A 24,852-nucleotide genomic window follows, 5' to 3' on the forward strand; every position below is an offset into this window, starting at 1 on the left:
AGTACAGCGGTCGTTAATAGGTTTGGAGAGGATTTACATGGTGCTGTCCCGTCAACTACTGCATGGTTGAGGGATGACATCATTTCTAGAACCTCGCATTCCAGTTGACCCCCCTCCCGTGCGTAAAAGTTTAGCTTCACAATTTGCGCGTAAAGCATTATTTTAACCTGTCTGTTGTACCATCTCTCCCTATACGCAGCGCATCACAACGAATATGCACTCTGATTGGACAAGGACACACGCTGCATCCCTCCCTTTTCTGCATCCCCTCTCTCCTCTCTGGTGCTGTTTACTATCGGTGAGATAGCCGTATAAATGCTTGAGCGTGCGCACAACGCGTTGTCAGTGTAGAATGGAAAACAGGGCGATCTAGTAGCATTACCAGCTAACACTGGAGTATAATTAAGCATATTTATTGTTGGAGTATTTATTTTTAGTGAAGAGTGCGGATAAACGGGTTTAAGGACAAGATCTCGGAGTGTTTACTCTTTCGCTCTGTTTGGTACCTTTTCATCATCCGAAATGGACTGTCAGCATTAAGGTAAGACACGTTATTTTATGTCAGTGTAAGTGCCCTCCTCCCGGTTGTAGTCAACATCGGCACATATATCACGTTTCATATATTTGATATATTCTTTACTTTTTGTGACTACTGGTTACAATCAATAGGCCTATTGATGGTGGAAAGGGAGAGAATAAGATGATGAACGCACCCAAACCCTCCTCTTTCGCCTCCTACATCCACAATGCAGTGGCCTGTAACCAAGCACAACCTGCGCTCCCAGCTGATGCCTCCTCGAAACACTGAAGACAGAATCACTGAAATGTGAATGGTGATTGCCTACAAACAGCAGATGCGCCTTATTTCTTTGCTTTTTGTCAAGGCTTATAATGAGCATTTTCGACACTTAATGAATATGGTATTGGCAGGTTTTGGATCTGTCTGCATCAGCCATAAAACGTAATGGTGATAAAGACCTGATTTCATTAGCATTATGCTGTATATAATTAAAATATCTTATTTTATACCAGCCTATTATTGACTCTAGGATATATATAGTAACCTGTATACAGTTCTGAATTCAAATGTCCCTATTAATCAAGCATAATATTCTATAGTCAGTATTAACATATGTGCCACTGCATCCACTATCAAAACATTTGATTGTTTGGGGTCTACTGAAACATTCTTGTGAGGATTTGAAAATGGTAACAAACTAATAGCATCCAAATGATGTTTGTGACAATATTCACATCTCTGTGATGTGAAGCACAGCTCTGGCACATTTGAATAGTGTTATTTCATTAAATCAAGGCTGTTCGGCTTCAAGAAGCTTGTCACACTCAGCAGGGAATATATGATTCACTTCAAAAGACTGAGAAAAAATTATGCACTTTCCCTCACTCTGGTGTGCATATATTTAAAACTAGAAACTAGTGTTTTACTCTAGCTTACAATAAAATGTCAACAAGTATAAGACTAATTTCACCTATGATTAGTTATTACAGTGTAGTTAGTTTATAATTTCTACAAAAGACCAAAACTTAATGGCTATTATTTTTTCTCCTAATAGCCTTAAATAATCAACCCTTGAAGGTGCTATATACCCTAAAATATTGATTCTAAACTTAGGTTTCATTATATTAGTAGCTCCCAGTGGAACAGAAATCATTTGAAATCAGATTTGCTTTAACCATTTCCTCCTTCCATTCTCTCTCTGCCCCTCAGTTTCCAGGCTGATTGGATGAGCACAGACTGTCATGGCGCTCCTTCACGAGCAGCGTGCACCTTCTCCTTCTCTGTCCGGCTTCAACTCTCCTCTCTCAGACCCTCCGTCCTTTCGCCGTCTGGATGCAGAGACACCGTGCACCCCAGAAATGGACCTAACCCCAACCCAATGTGTCCTCCGTAATGTCCTGTCCATAGATACGGGAAGTGTGGTTGAACAGGGAGGAGGGGGTGAGGGACATACAGTCGGACATAATCACTCTCCAAGCGAGGAACAACAAGAGCACTTTGCCAACAGTGTTTTGAAACTGCATGAGCATGATGGGAGTCCCTGCAGGACCGAGGGAGAGGGGCGAAACATGGACTGTACTATGGTCCGGAGCCCGGGGGACGAGGCCAGGCTGCAGTGTCAGTCGACTGGAGGGGGCGGGGGCTTTCTGGAGGGGCTCTTTGGGTGTCTGAGACCAGTCTGGACTATGATTGGCAAAGCTTACTCCACAGAACACAAACATGATCTAGATGGTAAGTTACAAAATCTTTCAAATATAAATATTTATAAATTCACATTATTAACCATTACAGATATTGTTTACATTATATATCCAGCACCCTGTTTTATACTGAGGTTTAGTAATGCAAATACATAATTCCCTACTATAGAATCTGAACAATACATAGTTCCCAGTGTCTTGAAGAAAAAAAACCAAACACTAATAGTAATAGTAACAGTAATAGTCTCACATTCAAAAAGGTCACACTACCATAACAACTGATGATATTAACCAATCATGAAATGATAATTTATATATTTCTGTGTACTGAGCATATGCAGGTTTATTATAAACTCACAATGATCTTTGATATGCAAATGTAATAATGGTTTGAGCCTGTTAAATTACAACAAACAGTTAATGGAGACAGGCTGTAAACAAACCCTTCGTTGACGTGAAATAAATGTAGCCAGTGAGACTCTATCAAAGCTGCAAAAGGCTTCATGTTCATTCCCCTGATATTAGACCCCCCCCCCCCCTTGCATTTCTTTTTTTCCACCTACTCCTCTCTACCACTACTGCCACCCCCGCAATCCAACTAGCTCCCCGTGACGCGGGGTTGTTTATGTCTGCAGCCACTACAATAGCGCGGCGCTCCCTTGGGACTCCCCCTGCCAATTCTGCCTCATGAATTATGCATGTCCACGTTCTGACCCTGTGCCTCTCATCTCTATTAACGCAAAACCTGACACACACACACATTCAACCACCAATTTGTATTAAACTTTATTTTACTGTGACAACATTTATTAGAACGAATACATTGAGAGCTATTGTGACAGTTAAACATCTCTCCTTGACTGTATCTCCTCTCTTGCTCCTGCTTGTTTCTCTCTCATTGTGTCCATCTTTATTCTCTATCCTTATCTCTGCCAGCCCATCTGCACCACAAGGACACATGATAGAAGGCATAGCGGATATTGTAGGAGAGAAAATATAAAGGCCTCTTGATTGTCAGCTTTCATATCACAAAGACCTTTTTACAGCATTGATTGAAAAGTACACAAAACCATCAGGGCATCAGCTTTGTATTTTTGATTTTCACAGCTATAGTCAGTATCTTGTTTTGTATCTTAGATGTTGGATATTTAATGAAAAAAAATCACAATCAATCATTAGATATTAATCATTTATAACAAGCTTATTAATGTGATGGATGGAGTGGCCTCTTCTTCTGTCCTGGAGTGAAGAACAGCAGTAGAGCAGGGCTGTATATTTCCCTTTATATTAACAGTCTGTCTCCAGCCACATGGACCCTGCTTCGGCCCTTTGGGAATCCCCTCAAGCATTTTCTTCCCTTCACACGCACACATATACAGTTGCTAACGTCACAAGCTTCTCTGCGTTCCTATTCGCTACATAGCTACATTAGACCCTCAAATCCCATCTCTTCCTTGACCCCCCCTCTTGAGTGCTGGACCCCTGTTTCATGGCGCCCTCACAAAGGCACTAAGCAGAATTTGAGAGGCTGAGAGAGAATTAGCCGCAAGAGATTAGCGTTCCCTCTCTGTGTGACTGTATATCCTAAGTGTTTTGTTTGAGGTGGGGTCCAAATACTCAACAAGATATTACTTTAAGTGGCAACAAAACACTACATTTTCTTTACACTATAGACATTTACATTATAAACAGTTGGATAATTTGGACACTTGACACCACAGTGCTATTATTAACATAAGATAATAACACATATTTTGTGTTTCGTACTTATCTTTATAATCATATAAATTCAAACTATTTATTAATACTACTACAGAACATTTAACAACTGCCCAAAAATATTACAGATTGCTTTGTTTTGACCATAGATATTGTAACAAATGTAATTATTATGTTATGACAGTGGAGTAAAAATGTGTTAATTATCATTTATTCCACCAAGATAACAATTGTTTGTTTTTTTAGTAACACCAGAGCTAAACATAAATTATATCAGGTCTAAATTAAGGAGACAAAATGAATAAAAACACAGATAAGGTAGTAACCCAAAGGAAGTCAAAAACATTAATAGATTTGTCTCTTAAGTAAAACAAATACAGTAAAACAAACAAATAAACAAAGCCAGTTGCTTTTCATGCTCTCATAACTGTCCATATAAAGTGTGTTAATATTGTCCTGGCATTTTCTCTTTCTCAGAAGCTTGGGAGGTCCCATTTGAGGAGATCTCAGACCTTCAGTGGGTGGGTAGTGGAGCTCAAGGTGCTGTGTTCCTTGGCAAACTGCACGGACAGGAAGTGGCTGTCAAAAAAGTAAGGAACATCAAAGAGACTGATATCAAGCACCTCCGCAAGCTCAAACATCCCAACATCATCACTTTCAAGTGAGAACTATTACATCAATATTCCTCATCATTTGGCTTTATTTGGGTTACATGAAAGCGTTTTATTGTTCTAATCATCTAATTACAACTTCAGGGGGATCTGCACTCAAGCTCCATGTTACTGTATTATTATGGAGTACTGTGCACAAGGCCAGCTGTACGAGGTATTACGAGCAGGAAGAAAAATCCACCCATCTTTGCTCATGGACTGGGCCATGGGAATCGCAGGGGGCATGAACTACCTCCACCTGCACAAAATCATCCACAGAGACCTCAAGTCACCAAAGTAAGTCTCGGAAATTGTAAACATTTAAAAAGGAGATTTATGAGGCTGATAGCATAACAAATATGTGTCAATGCAGTATGCTGATAACCTATGACGATGCCGTGAAGATCTCTGACTTTGGCACATCCAAAGAACTCAATGACAAGAGCACAAAGATGTCCTTCGCTGGGACAGTGGCCTGGATGGCTCCTGAGGTCATACGCAATGAACCTGTCTCTGAGAAAGTTGATATATGGTAGGTAACACTGCAATTGGAGGAAGACTTTGTGGTGATATTTTTAGCTCATTTTCTTAAGTCTATCCCATAGACTGTACATATAAATAGACATAGCTAACCCGTTAGCTGTCATGTTCCAAACAGGACGCGAACACTGAAAAATTGTCGCTTCTCTCTTTATAACTGCTGCATTGAAGCTAGTTATTTTGATCTTACAATATTCATATTAACCTGCTCTACTTGATCCTTGTGTTTTTCTTTTGCTATTTTGTCCATAAATAAATTCCTATTCCTAATACGGAATAGCATCATGAGCTTCATTTGACTGGAGCTCTGGGTGACGTCACACATTCCCTTAGTCCACATCTTTATACAGTCTATGGTCTACCCCAGTAGAACTATTTTGCAGCCATCCACTGATACAATGGACAGCTACAGATACTTCTATGCATTTAGTTACCACTATGGTGTATGATGAGCATCATTTCACAACTAATAAATTTGGATTTCAGTAGCATGACATCTACTACACTATTGCAAAGGATTAAAAAAAATATCTATATTAGTATTGTACAATATTTGATTACATGATGTTCTGTAGGTTCTCCGCCATATCAGATGACTTATGCTGAACACCGACCACTCTATCTCCCCTTCTCTTTCTTACCCGATAGTCTTCATCATCACTCTTCCTCTATGTCCTGAAAGGAACGCTGGGTAATTTAATAATTGATTTGCCAGATGCTGCAGTGCTCAAGAGGGGCTGCAATAACCTTCCAAGCCCAAGGATGGTTTGGCCTGGGGCCAGTGGTGCATTAGCTTAGAAGTGAAAATAGAATTACTACTGATGTATAAGGAATACATACTACAGGGTAGGCTTTCTCTATACATTTATGCTAATTACTAAATGACTGTCAAATTTGCACAATATCAAAAGAGGGCATGTGGTGAAAGACTGACATGTGTATGTAACATGAGAGGTGATTTACTGGGAGAATATTAAATGTACTTCAAGGTGCACGGCATGTCCTAATTTAACTTATAAACAAATGTCTGGAGGAGCTCAAAAATATGTATGTAAACAAAACTTGGCACAGCTCCTAATATGCCCGTGTGACGCTGTGAATTATCACCTTGGATACTGTATATTGTAGCTATGGTAATCATGGGCCTACCAACAACATTTTCCTTGGTTACCCACCCATGGGTGTTTGCAGACATGATAGAGATGTTATGAATGGCTGACACCATAGTTATATAAGAATAGTGGCACATTAAACACACATTATTGTAAGTTATTGAATTTCAGAACATGAATTTTGAATTTTTTAAAGGCTTAAATAATTGTGATATGAGTTTGTATATATAATCTGTGTCTCTGAAAGATGAAAGTGTGGCATTTCCGAGCAGTGCCTTTGATCTGTCATCTTCATATGAGCATGACTGAGCGTATGTCCTCTCTCCACAGGTCGTTTGGTGTCGTGCTGTGGGAGATGTTAACGGGAGAGGTGCCATATAAGGATGTGGACTCTTCGGCCATCATCTGGGGGGTGGGCAACAACAGCCTGCAGCTGCCTGTACCTGATAGCTGCCCCGACAGCTTTAAGCTTCTCCTGAGGCAGTGCTGGTGAGCAGATGGAGAGGGGGAAGAAAAGTCAATGTACTATATTTGCTTTATTACATGTGTTTGTGCATGGTGTAATTAATGCTATACAATCATAAAAGACCACATGATTCATTCAGTTTCTAAATATGTAAACCATGCAGTATTAATTATTTGTGTTAGTTGTCACACATATTTGTGCTTCAGATAGATAAGGAATGATCCCTAGTTTAGTTAACAAAATTTTCAACTTGGAAGAAAATATGTGTATTCGTTTTTTTGAATAACAAATGCATGCCAAAAAGTCAAATCAAACCTAAACATTAGATAACTAATATTTTTCTGATTTGTTTTCAGGAACTGCAAGCCAAGGAACAGGCCATCATTTCGTCAAATTCTTTTACATCTGGACATTGCGTCGGCAGACATCTTATCTACCCCACAAGAAACCTATTTTCAGTCGCAGGTATATATTTTTGTGTTATATTTAGAATATATTTGGGTCACATTTTGTACTGTACACATTTAGCACAAGAAGAAATAGCAGTACTCAATCAGAGGAGTTTTGGGGCATGAATCAATTAATTAATTGAGTTATAATAGTAAACAGGGTTTGTTGTCTATGCTGTTTTGATTAACACATGTTTTGTAGAGTGGAGAAATATAGTCACAAACCTCACTTTGATAGATGATATACACTAACAGTGGGTTACAAATTGGCTCTCTCTGCTGCACATTTTGTCAATTTGCTGTTGTCTTGCTGTAACTATGGGCACCATGCAGCTGTGTGGTGGCCCCAGAGCTGTTGGTAGCTCACTAATAACACCTGTCCTTTCAATCACAACACATTACTGCTGCTTGCTTGGTCTCACCAGCCTGTCAAACTAAAATAGTGATTTCTGGTCAAAGGCGAGTCCCATTTCCACCTCCATCATATCAAGGCATGATTGGGGAGGTTGGTTTGACGGGGGAAGCAGGGTGTGTGCATGCCACTCTTTAATTGGATGGGGGTTGGGAAGAAAGACAAAACAGACCTCCTCACCCCTGAGCAGCTGAAGGACACATAAAAAAAGTATTTATGTGGGGAAGGACGGTAGGTTTACTCAGCCATATGAAATGACGAATCCATTTATAACACTGGCACAGTGGGCAATTTTTATACACACACATCTTGTCGCCACTGTCTTTTCTTTTGGTTCTATGTATTTCTGAGCCTTCTCCCTTTGAAATCTCCCCATTATTCACCCCATAATGGATTTTTTTCCTTGTTGGGGAAGCATGGAATGACCAATCTATTTATAACCCTGGCATGGGCAATTTATACAGACATACATTAAGAATATAGTTTACATTCACATCTCATGTACACTTATGTCCTTTGGTCCTATATATTCCTCAGCCTTGCCTCTCTGACATCTCCCCAGTATTTGTAGCCACTGCCCCATAATGGATTTTTTCCTTGTGACGTTAGAAAGAAGTATTTGCTGTTGGAGTGTATTGATTGCTCTAATGGCAGAAAGCAAAAAGAGTGGGGGAGAATCGGCCAGGGATTGGATACTCACACGAGTGCACACACTACTCAAGTCCATTAGCTTAATAAAACCATCACTCACACATGCACATACATAGACATGCATACAGATTTGACTGCCTTTGTCCTTCCCTATGACAGGTATCAGATGTCATGCCCCACTGTGCCAGAAAATGCTCACACTGCATTTTTGTGTGTGTGCTTCTGTCATGCTGCTTATGTTTTTTGTCTTTGTATTGATTAGTATCTGACGGCTAAATGGTTTCCACCTCAGTGGTACAAAGCATAGCTCATCTCATGTGTGCAGTTAATCGGTTTCTTAATAGACTTTTCTCATTTTGTATGATGCCGCACAAGCAAAGTATTTAGCAAAGTAGAGATGTTTTAAGTTACAATTATTTAAAATATCAATTCTAGGAGGAGTCACTGTCCTGATCACAATTATTTGACACAATTGTTTATGTATTGTCAGAGGTTAACCCATGGAAAAAATATACACTTATAATTAGTTGGCAATGTTTAATGATTCATGTTTTTAAAGCAATGTTGATAAGAAAAAAGGCTTTGCTCCAGGTTTTGTGGAGCAAAATAAACACCCATTGAATTCACATCAGAATGCAGTTAATTATTTGATGACAATTCATTAATTCATTAATCAATCTATTTTTTTTTCTTCAATTAATCAATCTATTTCTTTTTTTTTTTTTTTTTAAAGCAATAATTGTAAGCTTAGATATATGTCAATGAGTGTAATATTTATCTTTGGTTATGAAACCAAATCCATATATACATCTCAGTTAGTGGCAGGTGATTTTCAGTAGTGACTATGAAGAGAAACAGCCAAAAAGGAAAGATGAAATGATGACTGACATGTAATGAAGTATTTCAACAACAGCACTACAAGCATTTGATTAAACTGGTTTTAAAGACTAGGTTGCTACTAATGTATATGATTGATTGATTAATTGATTGATTGCATTTATACAGCGCCTTTCAAGATACCCAAAGTGCTTTACAGTTCATTATTCAGTCATTCCACACTCAGTGGTGGTAAACTACTGTTGTAGCCACAGCTGCCCTGGGGCAGACTGACGGATGCGAGGCTGCGCCATCGGCCCCTCCGACCACCACCATCACTCACACACACACTACTTTCATACTAGGCAATGTGGGTGAAGTGTCTTGCCTAAGGACACAACGACAGTTTTTTTGCCACTGGCGCCCCAGCTTTCAATCAGCTTTGGTTCTGTATTACTTATATGTGTAATGAGAGTGAATGAGAGCATGATTTTGACCAGGAGTGCTGTATTGTCTGTGCCTTGGTATAGGTGGAGTGGAGGGATGAAGTCAGGCACCACTTTGAACAGATCAAATCTGAAGGGACATGTCTTCATAGACTGGATGAGGAGTTGATCAAACGGCGCAGGGAAGAACTGAGGTATTTTTCTGTTAAAACCAGTAAAAAAAAAAGCAATTATATTTTTCATGTCCTTTGTAGAATAGCCCTTCACTGCAAGCATCAGTTAGCCTTCACAGTATAAGTAATGTAAGTACAAACACTGAGAATAAAACTGTAACAAGTAAACAAGTTAAAGCAAAACATTTTTTATATATTTTTGTTATAGTACATAATACAATAACACAAGTAATATTCTGAATTCAAATAGATGACTGCAGCATATTGTTGGATTGTTTTTGAAAGGATATATAAACAAAATTTTCACCCCCATATTTTAGACATGCCCTTGACATCCGAGAACATTATGAGAGAAAACTGGAGCGTGCCAACAACTTGTACATGGAGCTTAATGCCATCATGTTGCAGCTGGAGATCAAGGAGAAGGAACTGCTCAAGTAAGTGAAGAGCATATTGCTGTTTCATTATATTATTATGATACTATTATTATCTAGGTTGTGATACAGTATGTTTGTTAGAATTATTAAAGTGCATTGGTTTTGTGTCAATATCAGGAGGGAGCAATCTCTGGACAAGAAGTATCCGGGTTGCTTCAAACACCACAGACAATCTGCCTCCTCAAATTCAATGGAGAAACTCATGAAGAAACGCAATGTACCTCAAAAACTGCCATCACACAGCAAGAGGTGAGCCAGTTGAATCATTATGTCCAAGAAATTCTATTTTTTATTTTATTTTTTTTAATTCCAACTACCAGTTGTGTGAGGCTATTCATAAGTCAATGATTCTGCCTGTAGTCTTGTCTCTTGTATCGCTAATGAGCTTAACCAAGAATTTTGCTGTTTGCTTACAGGCCTGACTTACTGAAATCTGAAGTCATCCTTCCTAAATTAGACTCATCTATGACACAAGTCACTATCCCAAACAAGGGCTCAACATCACCTGGGAGGTCTCGCAGGGGCAAGCCTCGCTACAGAAAGGCTGGCAAAGGCAGTAGTGGGGATCTGGCTCAGCTAAAGGCTACATTGTCCTCCTCTTTAGCCATGGTCAGTGCTACCTGCTCAGTGCCCAGCAGCAAACAACTTTTGGATCGTAGTGCCGCCCTAAAAGGACTCCAACACGACCTTCTGCTCAAGAAAATGTCCTCCTCCAGCCCTGACCTTATCTCCACCACTCTGGAGGCTGAAGGCCGGAGAAAGGGCCAGCTGAAGACAGGACTGGACAGAGCAGGGAGTCAGAGCGCCTCTGGGCTGGAGGACAGTCGGACTGAAGGGCAAGAGGTCAGGGTAGATGTGGGTGTACGGACTGATGATTTAGTAGAAACACCTCCACGCAGTGACACACCTAGTGAAGATGCAGCGTCCATACCTTTTTCCAGCAGTCCTGACTCTCCATGCGGCAGGGGTGCTGCTGCTGGGAGGGGCTCAGTACTGGGCAGCACGCGAGTCCCACTTGATGGCGACGACAAAGAGGAGGGGACTGTGATCACACGCTCTCCGAGGAGTCAGAGGCTCACGCCCTCAGCACTTCTGTACAGGGCTGCAGTCACACGCAGTCAGGTGACAGCTTAATGGACAGGACACTTAAAGTTACAGTTAGAGCTTTATAATTAACTCCAGTGGTTGTCACAGTCACAGGTTTGTAACTAAAAAAGGTTGACCATTTTCATTACAGAGGCGTGGTTTATCGTCAGAAGAAGAGGAGGGCGAAGTGGACAGTGAAGTAGAACTGCCAAGGAGACGGTAATAATATATACTTATACTTATATAAACAGTTGTAATTAATTTGAATATGTTAATATTTAAGTTAATATTTATATTATACTGTTTGTGCATAGGCGCACTATGAGCATGACCAAGTGTCAGTCCCTGTCGACGTTCAGCTCAGAGAACTTATCGGTGTCAGACGGAGAGGAGGGGAACACCACGGACCACTCCCACAGTGGCACTCCAGACGTGGTCAGCACCAACACAGATGAGCGCCTGGACGACAAAAGTGATGACCTTCTGTCTCAAGGCTCTGAGATCCCTGCTGACCCATCTGATCCCACACAACTGGGCTCTGATGGACTCTCAGAGAAAGAGGCCGTCCTCAGACAAGTCAAGAGCCAGCTTGCTTCAAATGATCTTAATTATGAGGTAAGACATGGATTAAAAACACTAATAAATGTTATGAATATATTTTCTCTATTTAGATCATTATAATGATAAAAACAGAACTGTTTCATTACTATGATGTCTTTCCAGGGTCTTTATGATGACTCTGATTGTGACAGTACTGAATTGGACCATTCCTGTAGTGGAGACCCAGGTCAGCCTCCAAACAACTGGTGAACAGCATTCAGGCCTTGAAACCTTTCTCATCAGGTCACATAACACACAGCGCACACAGGTGGTCAGTGGGAATGTCAGATGATGTGATATTTGTTAGCCAAAAGCCCAAAAGATTAAGTGTCTTGAACATTTGGGACATATAGACGCTTCGGAACAATAATCCGTTCATTCACCCCATCAGAAAATACAAAGCTGCCCATTTTCCATTAACATGTAACTTTTAGTGTTTTAAGTTATCTGAATCTATGACAGAACAAAATATCAGGGTTTACTTTAGTAAAGTCAATGTGAACAAATTTGGTTGCTCTTAATTTATTAAACAAATGTGATATTTTTGACATTATGTATGGATATATTTATGTTTTGCTTTACAGTAAATTATTGATCAATTTGATGTTTACATTTTTTACTATTTTATTTATTACATTATTCCATTAAAAAACAAAAAAAACAAAAAACATTGCCACTTTTACCAGTTTGTAAGTTGTAAATATCATGTCATGTTGTAAAATAGAAACAAATTTTCTAAAATGTGAGATTGTATACTTTAAATGGTGCTGATTTTTATCATTATTAAGTGGCAATAGATGTTCTTTTATGCTGGTTTAGAATGTATCTTTGTACCTGCCATTATAATCTGAGCTTGGAAACAAAAATATAGTTCAAGAATGCAACAAAGCAATACGTCTACTACTGTCATTGTTTTGTCAGTTACACGCAGAGGCTGGTTTTGAGCCGTATTTGTTTTTGCAGACATGAGATGTGGAGAAGGCATACAACATCAGGATTAAATGCTGTAGCTTTAACAGCAATTATATTGTCATTAATACCGTTACTACACAATGAATATATTTTTGGTATTTTACATCCCTTCTCACTTGTACATGCCACAGACACTCCAGGCCTCAAAACTGATGAAGCTTCTTGGATGAGCAAAAAAAAAAAAAAAAAAAAAAAAATCTGAACTGTTCACCTTGACAAGCTTTCATTTGTGCATATTGTGGAGACCACTGAGCCATAAGCACCTGCATTTTCATTTGACTGGTTGGAGGTAAAAGTTCTGAACAAAATATTGCCAAAAACGTACTACTGCCCTCTGGAGTCTGCACCAAGTAACTGATTTCCCATGAATGTAAATTACTGTATGAACTGACTGCTTTTTAATGCATAAATGAAATGTATAATACAATAAATAAAAATATTATTAAACTTGATACACAAAGTATTTTTGTTTGAGCATTTTATGTCTTTATTTCTGTATTTTTTTAAACAATGCTGTGGCAACCAGATCTACAGTCTCAAAAAACGTGCACTGTCGTGCTTTCCTGCAAATAAAAAACACAATATTTTTTAGTTTAGCAAAGCACGAGTAGGAGCTGTGTTAGCTCAACTCTATTACTGTCTACTTCCAGAGCATTTATGACCTCAGCTACATTGCAGAAGAGCCGGATCAGTCAGTGTCTAGGAGATACTCTCCTTGGTACTTAAAAAAAATATTTCCTCCATTTAAAACAAATATTTTAACATTTTAGTATACATCAGTCTTTACAAAAAAGCGAGGAAAACTCCTCTGCTTCTAAATCCCAGAGCCACGCCCAACACCCTCCCTTCCAAGCAAAATATAATCATATGATCAAAATGAAGAGAGCCAAACAGGAATGACAGAGGAGCACATGTGACATGCGGAGCAATAAACATTTTAAATGATCCATAATGACACATTATAGTGAGTGTTAGATTAAATGATCTGTATACATATTATAGTAACATTTGCCAATAACTCAATATAACCAGTGACAGTGCATGTACAACATACATATTCTCTGTGATACGAGTGAAATGCATCATACAAGACTGATGTGACAAAAAGAGAAAAATCCAGATCAGAGTATGAACACAGACTTGATCTCAGATTTTGAGGCCAGAAAAAACATTTTTTTGTCTTAAAAGAAAAAGAAAATATCTAAAAGCCTATTGAGATCACAAACTGTCTTTTGAGTTGTACATTGAAATCCAACTAAATAAATAGAAAATGCAACAAATAGTTCAGTGGCAGTTGACATGGTTAAAAAATGAGATGCTATGATATAATAGACTTAATCTGGAAAGTTGCATTGACTGCTCTACAATAACCAATAGTATAAAAGTGAGATTTAGTGCAGATACGGTGTCTTATCAGTTGGTTGCCAGTCCTGTGGCCTCAGAGGAAAGCCTAGAGACAAAAGTGAGACCAAGGAGGGAGAGAATAAGGCATGCAATCAGATAGACATTATCAATGTCAAATACTATTACTATACAACAACTGCCATTCTATAAAAATTCTAAACTCTTCCAAACAATTGTAAACCAGTTGAAGACTTGTCTGATATACACTGGGGCATGCAATGAAATACAAAGAGAGACTACCTAACTAGGCAATAAGAGAGCTATGTGTTAATTAAGCTTTAGATACTTGTTTTGTACATAAAATAAAAATGGTGATAAGCACAAGAACTGAATCATTGTTTTTTTTTGTCAAAATGATTGGTGCTTTGGTACCTGAGGGCAGTTTACGACAAAATTTTAATTAGCAACATAGAATAATGGTTTTGTTAATGTGACACCTATGATTTTCCCCTCTCACAAAAATATAACGACACCTTAAAAGAGCCGCTACCTGAGCAGAGCTGCACAAATATAAATGCCAAATTTAGTAAAACAAATCATTTTAACCATGCAAACTAAACGTGTAACTGAAAAATGTATACAGATTAAATACAGGCCAGGTTAAGCTACATCTAATTTAATGCGGCATCAACTGCTATGGCTGAGTGAGGCTAGTGTGCATTGTGTGGTAGTATGCATGGCATGGCACAGCCTGTAACTTAAGCCAGAGCTGGTGCAGACAACAAAAAGCACTGTCAGTATTATAGTAGATGACCAATGCTTCCATCATTAATAAGGGGACAGCCTTCGCCTTTTGGACTTAGAACTCAGCTCAGGGGCCATTTTGGGTTCAGGGGGAGTGGGGTGTGTGGGGTTACTGTTGCCGCTGACAACATGGAGGGCCAGGAGAGGAAGGGGCTTGAGACTGAGGAGACTTGACACACAGGCAGGAGAGCTGGGAAGCAGGGAGTCAGTGGAGGAAGAGGAGGATAGAGGTATGGAGGCTGAAGGGGGCACCACACAGGAGGAAGAGGACAAGGTGGAGCTAGCAGCAGAGGAGGAGGTGGTGGTAGTAGTGGTGGTGGTGGTAGTAGTAGCAGAGGTGGTCTGTTCAGGGTTCAAGGAGGAGGAGGAGGAGGGAGGAGGTTTAGAGGACTCTACACTGTGAAGAGAGAGACAAGGAGAGAGGGACAACACAGTCGGGATGGTTCACAGGGCAGGCTGGTGAGCAATGGCGTTTTGTGGGTGTTGGGGTTAAGGTGGTAAAGGTTAAAGAAAGAAAACTATTTAAGAACAGGAGCGAAACAGAGGGCAAATATTTTTTTAAATTAGGAGGGAAAAACTTAAAATTGTGAAACAGAAATGTAATATTTAATAATACAAATGCCATTAATTGTAAAAGAGAGGTTTGTGCAATAGTATAGCTCCTAATATTTCAAGGTTAAGGTGAAAATAATAAGTAAAAGAGTGTAGCCATAAATGCAGTAGCAGTTGGTGATACAATTTTCTATGAGGCGGCATTTGTGTGAATATATTCCATTTACTGTATTTTTCTAAGAGTCATCTATTTTAATTTACTATAGGTACATTTGTACTCACCTGGCATTAATGAGGTACTTTGCCAGACTTATGCTCGCTGGGATGCCAGTGATGGTGACCTGACGGTCAGTTGAGCCATCCACTGGATTTGCAATCTTAATCTGTGCACCTGATGTTTGCCGAATTTCATTGATTTTAGCGCCTTGACGACCAATAATGCATCCAATGAGCTAAAGGGAGAGAAAAAGACTTCCTGAGACTCCTTACCAGATGTATCTTTTTATTAAATACATATGATTATGTGACACTTTAAACTTACGACACATCTTTAAAATTGTATTTTCAAAAAGGACTGGATAAAATGTGATTAAATTAAACTCAATGTTTAACAAAATATAATTGCCTTACGTCATTTGGAATGGTCATCTCATGGGTGGTGTTTTGAGAAGAAGCATCTATTCCTGACATGATATTAAGAAGTTTGTTTCACTCCTGTCACTCAGGATTAAAAATGATATAATGATATTTGAAGGTTTTCATACCAGTAAATCCCGTAGTGTTTGTTGCAATGGGGAATGGATTTTGCTGCATAGCAAGTTGATGAAGCTTGGTGAGCTGTGGAGAGATAGCAGCAGAGGAAGACTGAGAGTGAGAGAGGAGGCAGGGAAAGAGAGAAAAAACAAAACAAAAACAATACATTGTAAATATACATTAACAAAACACAGCCCAAAAACTGAACTTTAAAAACAAATTCTGTTTACAGATTAAATATGTTGGCAAAGAATATACTGTATTGTTAAAAAGGATACCAATTTCTGAAATAGTATGGACATTACAGATTTTAGATCTGTGTAATATTAATGAAATAATATCTCCCTTACAAAGTTCAACCAGAACACCTAAACTGCATAAAAAAAGGGTTGAAAAAGAAAGCTGGCAGAGCACATAAATGCACATAGGTTAGAGATGAATACTGTAACTGAATCTAATGCAACAAAAAAGTTATACAGATCTTTACAGTATACATTATGGTGTTTACTTGAGTCATATTCTGCGCAAAGTTTTTTCAGACAGCACCTGGCTTAAACAGTTAGGAAAGGTCAGTAACAATCTATTTGATTGGAGTTGAAAGTTGCATGTTCTGTGTTTCCCTTGTCTATTAGCTACACGCACAGGTGGCAAACAAAATGAATTTTGATATTTGCAATGGCCATGGGTCATGTAATAGTAGCTACTGGACTTACATCTGGCTGTGGAATTGCGTGTTGTCCTTGTACAGCATATGCCTGAAACAAATGGAAAAACAAACTTTGATGGACCAATCATCTGCAGCTGTGGTTAATTCCCTCTGGATGTAGGGGTAAAAGAGTAAATCGTTTTGTGGGCCTAACCTCTTTAGTTGATGTACTAATGAATTAGGTTGATAAAACAAACATGTAGTGTGCGAAGACATTTTGCCGAGAAAGACAACCATGCAGGGGCAATGGGACATAGGGAGGATGAGAGATGCTTTAGTACAAGTATTTATAGGATTGTTAGCATGAGACAATATACAAATGGTACACTAAGAGCAACAGGAAATTTGAAAAAAAAAAAAGGCATGATGTAACTATTTGGAAAATTAAATTCAAACATTGACATTAACATACATAAAGATAAAGGGATTATATGGGTCTCAAAAAGTTACCTGTCCACCCGCAAAGATGACTGGGGATCCTGAAAGCTTTGGTCGGTAAGGAATGGTAACCCCCTTTGGTGGAGACTACAAAAATAGGTTAAATATATTATGTGACACAAACATGTTTGAGTATTTAAATGAATCCACCAACCTCAAGCATGACCACACAGATCTGCTTCACGCACTCAATTATAGACTGGGGTGTGCCAGCTATTGTGATGGCGCGCTCTGTGGAGTTAGGAAGCATGTCCCCTGCAACTTGTACCTGAGCTCCAGTTGACTGAAAAGCACAGAAAATAAGTTCAAACTAAAGACACTGTCTTAACATAAACAAAAAAACATGTGGTTCACTAAATAAACTAGTTTAATATGAATGCTCCACAATCATGTATTGAATAAAACCCCTTTACGTACCTCTCGTATCTCCTTTATCTTGCAGCCTCCTTTACCTATTAGAGAACCACACTGGCTGGCAGGGACCACAATGCGCAGTGTTACAGGTGGTTTGGTTGTGGCTGTGCTATTTGTCATTGAGCTACTTATATCCTGCAAAAGCATAATGAAAAAAGGCTTAGGTCAACTAGACTGAACATGAATTAAATTAACCTAAAAAAAATGCATACCTCTTCAAGCTTTTCAATAATCATTGAGAAGGCTTTGAAAATGGCTGTTGTTGGGCCTACCAGTGTCGTAATCCTCTCAGGACAATTGCCCTCTGATATATTGATACGAGCTCCACTCTAAATCCAACAAGAGATAAAACATTGCAGTTTTAATTTAATGGTAGATATTAACATCCCTATAATCCTCCAAAAAGACAGGCATTAAATGAAAAAAACGATTCAACTTACCTCTTCTCTCATCTTCTTCACAGTTTCCCCTTTCTAAAAAAAATAGGAGATATAAAATGAAATACAAAAGAGCTACAGAGTACATTGCATAAGTCCATTAATAAATAACAATTACCTTTCCAATTATGCTCCCCACTTCCTAAAAAAAGAAAAGAAAACCAATAGCCATATTAAATGCCAACCAGGTGCTCAATTTCCACCATTAAAGTTTACACTGCATAAAAGTGGTGAGTTCAAGCAGAACCCCTTTGTTGTACACATGTCAAAACTGAGTGAAAATGTGGACTAAAAAGCTGCTGTTACTGTACCTTCCCATGCATGAGAAGTCTTATGGTCAGGGTAACATTAAGTCCACTTTCAATCACACCGGAGTCCATGACTGCAACTGTGATGTAGCTGAGTGCCTGCAGCCTGATGTTTGATCACCAACTTGGTTCTAAAATGACACATATGCATGTACACTAAGGTGTGTAGAACATACTTAAAATACTCTAGTACAGTTACTTCAGTGAGCTTTAAATAAATAAAGTTTAGTTCTCAGAGTAATTTTCTGACACCACAGTGCTAATCCTACTTCATTAATATGGTGTAACAATGGTCTTACTTGAATAAAGGTTTAGGTTCCTACTGTGAGTTAATCTATGTGACAAAAACTTTGATTTATTTTAATCATTAATAATTTTATGTTAAGGTCATTATTGAGACACAATGTCAAATAATCAGATGTTAGTTCAGACAGTTACTTTTACAGTTACTCTCACTTAAAAAATGCTTTCACCAATTACTTTTATACGCATACTTGAATAATGTCTCAGACACATGGCTACTTTTCCCACCTCTACACAATATTGTAACAACAAATCATCACAGTGAATAATGTGTGCATATAACAACATAGAAAACAGATACATTAATAATACATTTAAAAAAATAAGATTCAGATTAACACTCAGACTTTACTTTAACCAAATTGATTTGTATGTTCTACAACTCGTACAGTCACACTGTGTACTGTGTGTAAAAAGCTGCCAGCAATCAAACGATGGCATAATTTTTTTCTTGTCAACTTTATCAACGAAGTGGCATTGATTGAGCAAACTATTCCACAAAGTTCCGTGGTATCTTGTGTACATCATGGACAAATATAAATGAATTTTAATTTAAATGAATTACACTTATGCGCAAATTAAGCGTGTACTATATGAGATCTATTTTATTAAATGTATAGCATTCTTGTTTTTCGTGCTGACAAAAATGAATGGAGCATGCGCATGCTACTATTTAGCATGACTAGCATGTAGCTTTTAGTCCTAAAACTCTATAGTTAAATCTCTTTGTTTATTCAGAGTTTACATTATTAACATCTGTGCATAGTCGTGAGTACATTCGCAAACTATACGGCGGTGGCGACATTTAGGTCGTAAACAACTCTTTCGCAACCGGCCAAGCTAGTACGTGCTTTCTGTGCGGCCTGTTAGCATGCTAGCAACGCGTTACTCTCATCTACTTCGCAGATCGTAACTACGCGCACAAAAAACACAGCATACGTCTGATCAAGCTCACCTGATATCTGTGCGGACAGGAACCAGGGGGAGGGATGGGGTTGTAAGGGTAAAGGGGAGAGGTTCGGGAGGGTAGAGACCCGGGGGAGAGTTTAAAAAGGACTCGGGGAAGAGGGAAGAGTGATGTGAGATCTGACCGAGTTCCCAACAAAGACAACACAAACATGACCTCTGAACTTCTCCCACCACCACATTCACCAATCCCGTCCTTAGTCCGCTTCAGTCTGACTCAAATAGTCATTATTTCCTATTTTTACTTGTTAACTAAACCTTATTGTACATACATTTCTAAATATAAATAATAGGCTAAAGGGACATCTCATGTATTTAACCTTTATTTTACCAGACAAAAAAAAAAAAAAAAAAAAAAAAAAAATATATATATATATATATATTTAGATTTATTTATTTATTTATTTATTTATTTATTACAAACAATGAGTTTATAATTATTCATAGTTTATAATTAATAATATATTATTTTGTCATTTTTATGTAATTATTTTGTAATTTAACATGTCTCAGTGTATCATATAAGCACAGAATGCATACAGTCATTATTTATGTGTAACAGTAGTCAGGAACTCCCACTCTCCACTTTTGGAACCTTAAAGGGTGGCTGTCAGTCAGAGTCGCTGCTGCTGCTGCTGGATGACTATAAAGAATACAAAATTACAAGGTACTTAGTATTTGCATTTATAGACAGGTAACAAAGCTATGAAGAAATGCTACATCTTCTTTATAAAATCTCTGTCATGCCTTAATTGCCATCATTAAAGAATATATTTTTACTACAATCACAACTGCACCTGGGTTGCAAGTGCCTAAATCTGCATAGAGAGGATACAGTTTTGTTTTTTTTTTCTTAGAATTCAGATAAGACACATAAATTACATCAGCCAATGCTTTTGTAATTAAATGTCCTATATTATGCAAAATTGACGCTTGAACTTTAAGTCAGGTTAGAATGTTGTTAGTTCATCAAAATCATACTCTGATTTGTGTTTTGTTTCATTCACATGTTTGAATAACCCTTTCTTATTAGTCTGTTTACATCTCCAAAATTCAGCATGCTCTGTTCCATCTTGTCATGTACTGGTAGTTTTCAAGTCAGAGAGATTAGCAATTTCAGGGCTGGACTCATCCAAATGATTGTAGTGAAGTTGTATGGAATTTATAAAACACAGTGGAGCACTCCCTGTAGGTCTATATTATCATATGGCATTGTGGTGCTTTCTGTTTGAGAGTAGAAATCAGGCTAAATATGCAGGGTTTGTGTGTTAAACATGTGTGAATGAAATAAAACATAACTCACGGTATCAGTAAAAGCTACAGGCTTTGATTTGAGCATATGCTTACCTTGCCATGCCAGTACTTGTGTCCTTTATGTGCTTTCTTCATTCTTTTCTTCATCTTTTTGTGGGCTTTGTGACCCATCAGACCCATTCCAACAGCTACCACACCTGCTGCTAACCCACCAGGCATGGGGTGCATCCCATGGTGATGAGGAGGATAATATTTGTGGTGACCTTTATGAAGACCAAAGTGATATCCTTTTGAAGAGTGTGGAAAAGGACCACGATGAACATACACAGGAGGAACATGAGGGTATCCACCTGAGGCAGGAGGATAAGCATGGGCCCCTTGGCCTCCATAAGGCATGGCCCCTGGATGTGGATGTGGTGCCATTCCTGGGTACTGATAAGGAGGAAACTGACCAGGTGGGTACTGACCAGCTGGATAAGAGGTGTATGGGGGTGGGGGAAACGCTCCTGGACCAGCAGGGTTGCATGGATAGCTGCAACCAGGAGGATAGGCAGGGTTTGTTGATGCCATTGGAGGAGGAGGGCCTGGTTGAGAGTAGAAAACATGCTGGTAAATATAATGTGTAACTTTCGATATTTAGGTACTCTGCATAACTTTTCCAGTTGTGGCTACTTGTCTCCATGGAGAATGTCACAGAGTTTTGCACTAAACCTATCTATGCTACTAATATCCGGTCACAGATGTTTTTATTGCTAAATGCCTTGTCTTCATGTGGACAAATAGTTTTATATGTTTCATAGTATGAAGCAATAGGAAAAGGATGTCAATTAGTGAGCACAGGCAGGCCGTGAACTTTCCACCTTAATGTTAAAAAATATAGCCAGAAAGCTCTGTTCCACCTTGATATCATGAAGTGTTAGTTTTCAAGCTAAAAGCTACATTTTACCTTTTGTTCAGTAGACATAGGCAATTCCAAGGCTGAAATTATCCACATTATTCTAGTGTAGGTGTATAGAGTTTAAAACACCGGCACTTCCTGTATTACCACATGACATCACAAGTTGGAACAGAGTGTTTTTATTTTGAAAACTCAGCTTAAACATGCAAGGTTCGTGTATTAACATATCTGAATTAAACAAAACACAACCCCAGGTATGTTTTTGATGAGGAAACATAACATAAATCAGAGAATAGCATGGACCATTTAAGTTATATTGACCTACCTTGATTTGGCCACATGGTTCAGAAGTAACTCTAAGATATAGACAACTGTAAAATAAAGTAAAAACAATATATATTGAAACAACATTTTTATACGCATCAAAACTGCAGTTTAAACACATGGGCTATAGATCACAATAATAGTTTAGGCCAGGCCTATATCAAAGGTAAGTACGACTTTAGCTGCCTTGGAATATATAGCGGGCAGGGAATGGCAGGGAATTTAAAATCAGAAGTGGAATTAAATAAACTTACCAAGAACTTCTGTAGATGACTTCTGATCAACTGACTGGAGCGTCTCTTGTTGTCTTCCGCATTGAGCAGCACGGGATGTAAGGGAAACGGTGAGGTCACGCCCATAGAAGCTACGCACGGTCCTCTCACTCGACACAATTCATTGACGTAATGGCAAAAGTGTAACTTGCAAAACCGGTGTTTCACCTACTGCTGTATAGGTATGACAATTACAATTGACAAAGGGATTCATGACACGGGAACAGCCCAAATGTGTACGTAGGCTATATCGCAGACTATTTCACTATGTCTCAACTTCAACAAATATTGCCTTGACCCTTGTTGTCAGACGTTTGATAGGCCTATAGGCTATACATGTTTGTAGTTACCTTATGCGGTCCAATTGCAACATTATTCATATTATGAAATATAGTCTAGAATTTGTCCAAGTTGGCAAAATAGGCCTACCACAATGAGACTTCTCAATTTGAGACACACACACATACACACACGCAGATTGAAGTGGTGATTTAAAAAATATTTTATTTTCTAATTGTGCTGACTGGTAGACCTACACATTTTCAAATAATATTCTCTTCAGGTTGTGGTCCAGCTACCTGTTTCTGTTTTATAATAAAAAAAAAAGTGTAGGCATATATCAATAACTTGCATTTGCATAACATCACAAAGCCTATAACACTGGTAGGCAGTGATAGAATTTTGTTATCAAAGTGCAGATGTTTTGTCTTTGTTGTCTTTGGTTAATGTCTGCGTAATTGGCAACATGAAATAAAAGTTCACCAAGTTCAATTAGACTAACTTTAAGTACAATTTTTACCATAGCTTCATAAAAATGTGGTTGTAATATACATTCAGCTGAAAAGATCTCATAAGATTTACCCACTTGTAAGCTATGGTCTATATTTCAGAATTGAATAGTGTTTGAAGACATGATGTGCTACATACAATACACATTAAGCTCTAAAGATGATTGGTTAAATAATTGTAGTAAGTAACAGGCGTTTCTATTCATCCTTATGAAGTAGTACACTATTGGTGATCTTAGTCAGAATCACTGCTGCTGCTGCTGCTGCTGCTACTGCTGCTGGAGGACTGGAGGAAAAATGAAGAAAAAAAATCAAGCAATTAGAACAAAGTACAAGCTAATTAATGAGAATTGTAATTACGTCTCACATTACTAAATAATAGTTATATTCAAGGGGAAATACAATCAGGAGCAAAGAGATGACAACACCTGATTTTGGGAATGCACTTAAAACCAACCCATGGCAAACTGTCTAATTTCTCAGAACAGCAAACTTTAGTTAACAGTGATCAACACTCAATATCCTACTCTCACCTTGCCATGTTTATGGTGTCCATGTCCATGCCCGTGTCCATGTCCATGCCCCTTATGTCCTTTCTTCATTTTCTTATCCTTTTTCATTTTTTTATGGCCTTTGTGTCCTGGAACTCCATATCCTGCTACTACACCACCCGAACATCCTCCTGCGCCATGGTGACCCTTATGATCTTTGTGATGCCCTCCTTTTGGGGAGTGTGGGTAACAGCCAGGAGGGACACCTGCAGGATATCCACCTTGGCCAGCAGGGTAAGAGTGGCCTCCAGTAGGGGTTCCATAGGGCACGGTTCCAGGAAACATATTGGGGGTCATACCAGCAGGGTACTGACCTGCTGAATAACCTGGCTGAGGAAAGTAACCAGGAGCAGCAGATGGGTAAGAAGGGTTGTAGCCTGGTGGATATGCAGGGTTTGGTGGACCCGTAGGAGGAGGTGGGCCTGTGAAATTATACAGTAGAAGTCAAAGGCATTTTTGAGCAATAAAAACACTTAAATGAATAATGCAAGATAGAAGAGTTTAATGTCATACTGTGGGACATTCCAGGCAAAACAATAACTAAATATAGTACATATTTATTATTTATTTACATAATTTAATAAAACAAGTAAGCTGTGCCTACCTTGATTAGGCCACATGTTCTGTCTTATGTAGGCCTCACGAGATGCTAAAAGAAAAATGCATACGCTATGAGGAAAGACGTTGGGTAAGCTCTATATTAGCTATTCATTGCAGTTTTGTTGATAAGTAAACTTAAGATGATCATGAACATGGTAATTTATGACGTTACTCTCACATATCCATATCTCCACTCTAATAATAACGTAGTACTTACAGCTTTAGACCGCACCGTTGCCTCAAAAACGTCTTTCGGATGTAAAACGGGAATTTGTTTGGACTTGAACAGTATTGTTTTTCTTCCGCGTTGAGAAGCGCAAGGCCACGGAAAAAATGCACAAGACACGCCCCATGTTAGAGGATCCCGCCCACTTCGTCTGAGCAGACAAAG

General features: G+C 38.6%; 4 protein-coding genes across 7 annotated transcripts; 1 reads left to right on the forward strand and 3 right to left on the reverse strand.

Moving 5' to 3' along the window:
* Positions 1-722: 722 nt before the first annotated feature.
* On the forward strand, positions 723-12,303 carry LOC110171200 (mitogen-activated protein kinase kinase kinase 12). The gene is made up of 14 exons (XM_020936897.2): positions 723-833; positions 1,730-2,251; positions 4,417-4,600; positions 4,695-4,886; positions 4,963-5,121; positions 6,572-6,730; positions 7,064-7,172; positions 9,566-9,675; positions 9,975-10,091; positions 10,209-10,340; positions 10,508-11,213; positions 11,329-11,396; positions 11,492-11,792; positions 11,901-12,303. The coding sequence occupies exons 2-14, from the start codon at positions 1,762-1,764 to the stop codon at positions 11,985-11,987; spliced, it is 2,814 nt and encodes a 937-aa protein (XP_020792556.1). The 5' UTR covers positions 723-833; positions 1,730-1,761; the 3' UTR covers positions 11,988-12,303.
* Positions 12,304-13,212: 909 nt separating this feature from the next.
* Positions 13,213-20,087, reverse strand: LOC110171123 (poly(rC)-binding protein 2-like). Of its 4 annotated transcripts, none has more exons than XM_020936812.2 (13): positions 19,764-20,087; positions 18,509-18,636; positions 18,316-18,339; positions 18,201-18,233; positions 17,973-18,089; positions 17,764-17,895; positions 17,501-17,629; positions 17,359-17,433; positions 16,916-16,957; positions 16,214-16,286; positions 16,080-16,132; positions 15,732-15,901; positions 13,213-14,199 (listed from the first exon to the last, which is right to left on the reverse strand). In XM_020936812.2, the coding sequence occupies exons 2-13, from the start codon at positions 18,575-18,577 to the stop codon at positions 14,163-14,165; spliced, it is 954 nt and encodes a 317-aa protein (XP_020792471.1). In that variant the 5' UTR covers positions 18,578-18,636; positions 19,764-20,087; the 3' UTR covers positions 13,213-14,162. The 4 variants fall into 4 exon arrangements, with proteins under 4 accessions (XP_020792471.1, XP_020792470.1, XP_055016157.1 ...); XM_020936811.2 differs by having other exon boundaries at positions 16,214-16,313; XM_055160182.1 differs by lacking the exon at positions 13,213-14,199 and adding an exon at positions 14,219-15,294.
* Positions 20,088-20,150: 63 nt separating this feature from the next.
* On the reverse strand, positions 20,151-22,627 carry LOC110171130 (protein lifeguard 1-like). Its single transcript, XM_020936819.2, has 4 exons — positions 22,505-22,627; positions 22,252-22,297; positions 21,122-21,612; positions 20,151-20,417 (listed from the first exon to the last, which is right to left on the reverse strand). The coding sequence occupies exons 2-4, from the start codon at positions 22,265-22,267 to the stop codon at positions 20,385-20,387; spliced, it is 540 nt and encodes a 179-aa protein (XP_020792478.1). The 5' UTR covers positions 22,268-22,297; positions 22,505-22,627; the 3' UTR covers positions 20,151-20,384.
* Positions 22,628-23,006: 379 nt separating this feature from the next.
* Positions 23,007-24,805, reverse strand: LOC110171131 (proline-rich protein 13-like). Its single transcript, XM_020936820.2, has 4 exons — positions 24,679-24,805; positions 24,466-24,510; positions 23,844-24,283; positions 23,007-23,596 (listed from the first exon to the last, which is right to left on the reverse strand). Exons 2-4 carry the CDS (start codon positions 24,479-24,481, stop codon positions 23,546-23,548), a joined length of 507 nt encoding a protein of 168 aa, XP_020792479.1. The 5' UTR covers positions 24,482-24,510; positions 24,679-24,805; the 3' UTR covers positions 23,007-23,545.
* Between the last annotated feature and the right edge of the window lie 47 nt (positions 24,806-24,852).

Source organism: Boleophthalmus pectinirostris, unplaced genomic scaffold (assembly GCF_026225935.1).
Source record: "Boleophthalmus pectinirostris isolate CB_2022bp ecotype Guang Dong unplaced genomic scaffold, ASM2622593v1 HiC_scaffold_3, whole genome shotgun sequence".
NCBI lineage: Eukaryota > Metazoa > Chordata > Actinopteri > Gobiiformes > Gobiidae > Boleophthalmus > Boleophthalmus pectinirostris.

Bases quoted from the DNA above. Each gene is read 5' to 3' on its own strand.
- LOC110171130 (XM_020936819.2), bottom strand. The intron at 20,418-21,121 runs GTAAGCATATGC...TATTCTTTATAG, and splicing joins ACAAGTACTGGCATGGCAAG to TCATCCAGCAGCAGCAGCAG.
- LOC110171131 (XM_020936820.2), bottom strand. The intron at 23,597-23,843 runs GTGAGAGTAGGA...TTTTTCCTCCAG, and splicing joins GACACCATAAACATGGCAAG to TCCTCCAGCAGCAGTAGCAG.
- LOC110171200 (XM_020936897.2), top strand. From the start codon at position 1,762: ATGGCGCTCCTTCACGAGCAGCGTGCACCTTCTCCTTCTCTGTCCGGC. The intron at 4,601-4,694 runs GTGAGAACTATT...TTACAACTTCAG, and splicing joins CCCAACATCATCACTTTCAA to GGGGATCTGCACTCAAGCTC. The intron at 11,397-11,491 runs GTAATAATATAT...GTTTGTGCATAG, and splicing joins GTAGAACTGCCAAGGAGACG to GCGCACTATGAGCATGACCA.
- LOC110171123 (XM_055160181.1), bottom strand. From the start codon at position 18,577: ATGGACTCCGGTGTGATTGAAAGTGGACTTAATGTTACCCTGACCATA. The intron at 18,234-18,315 runs GTAATTGTTATT...TATTTTTTTTAG, and splicing joins TGGGGAGCATAATTGGAAAG to AAAGGGGAAACTGTGAAGAA. The intron at 16,133-16,213 runs GTATGAAAACCT...ATATCATGTCAG, and splicing joins AAACACTACGGGATTTACTG to GAATAGATGCTTCTTCTCAA.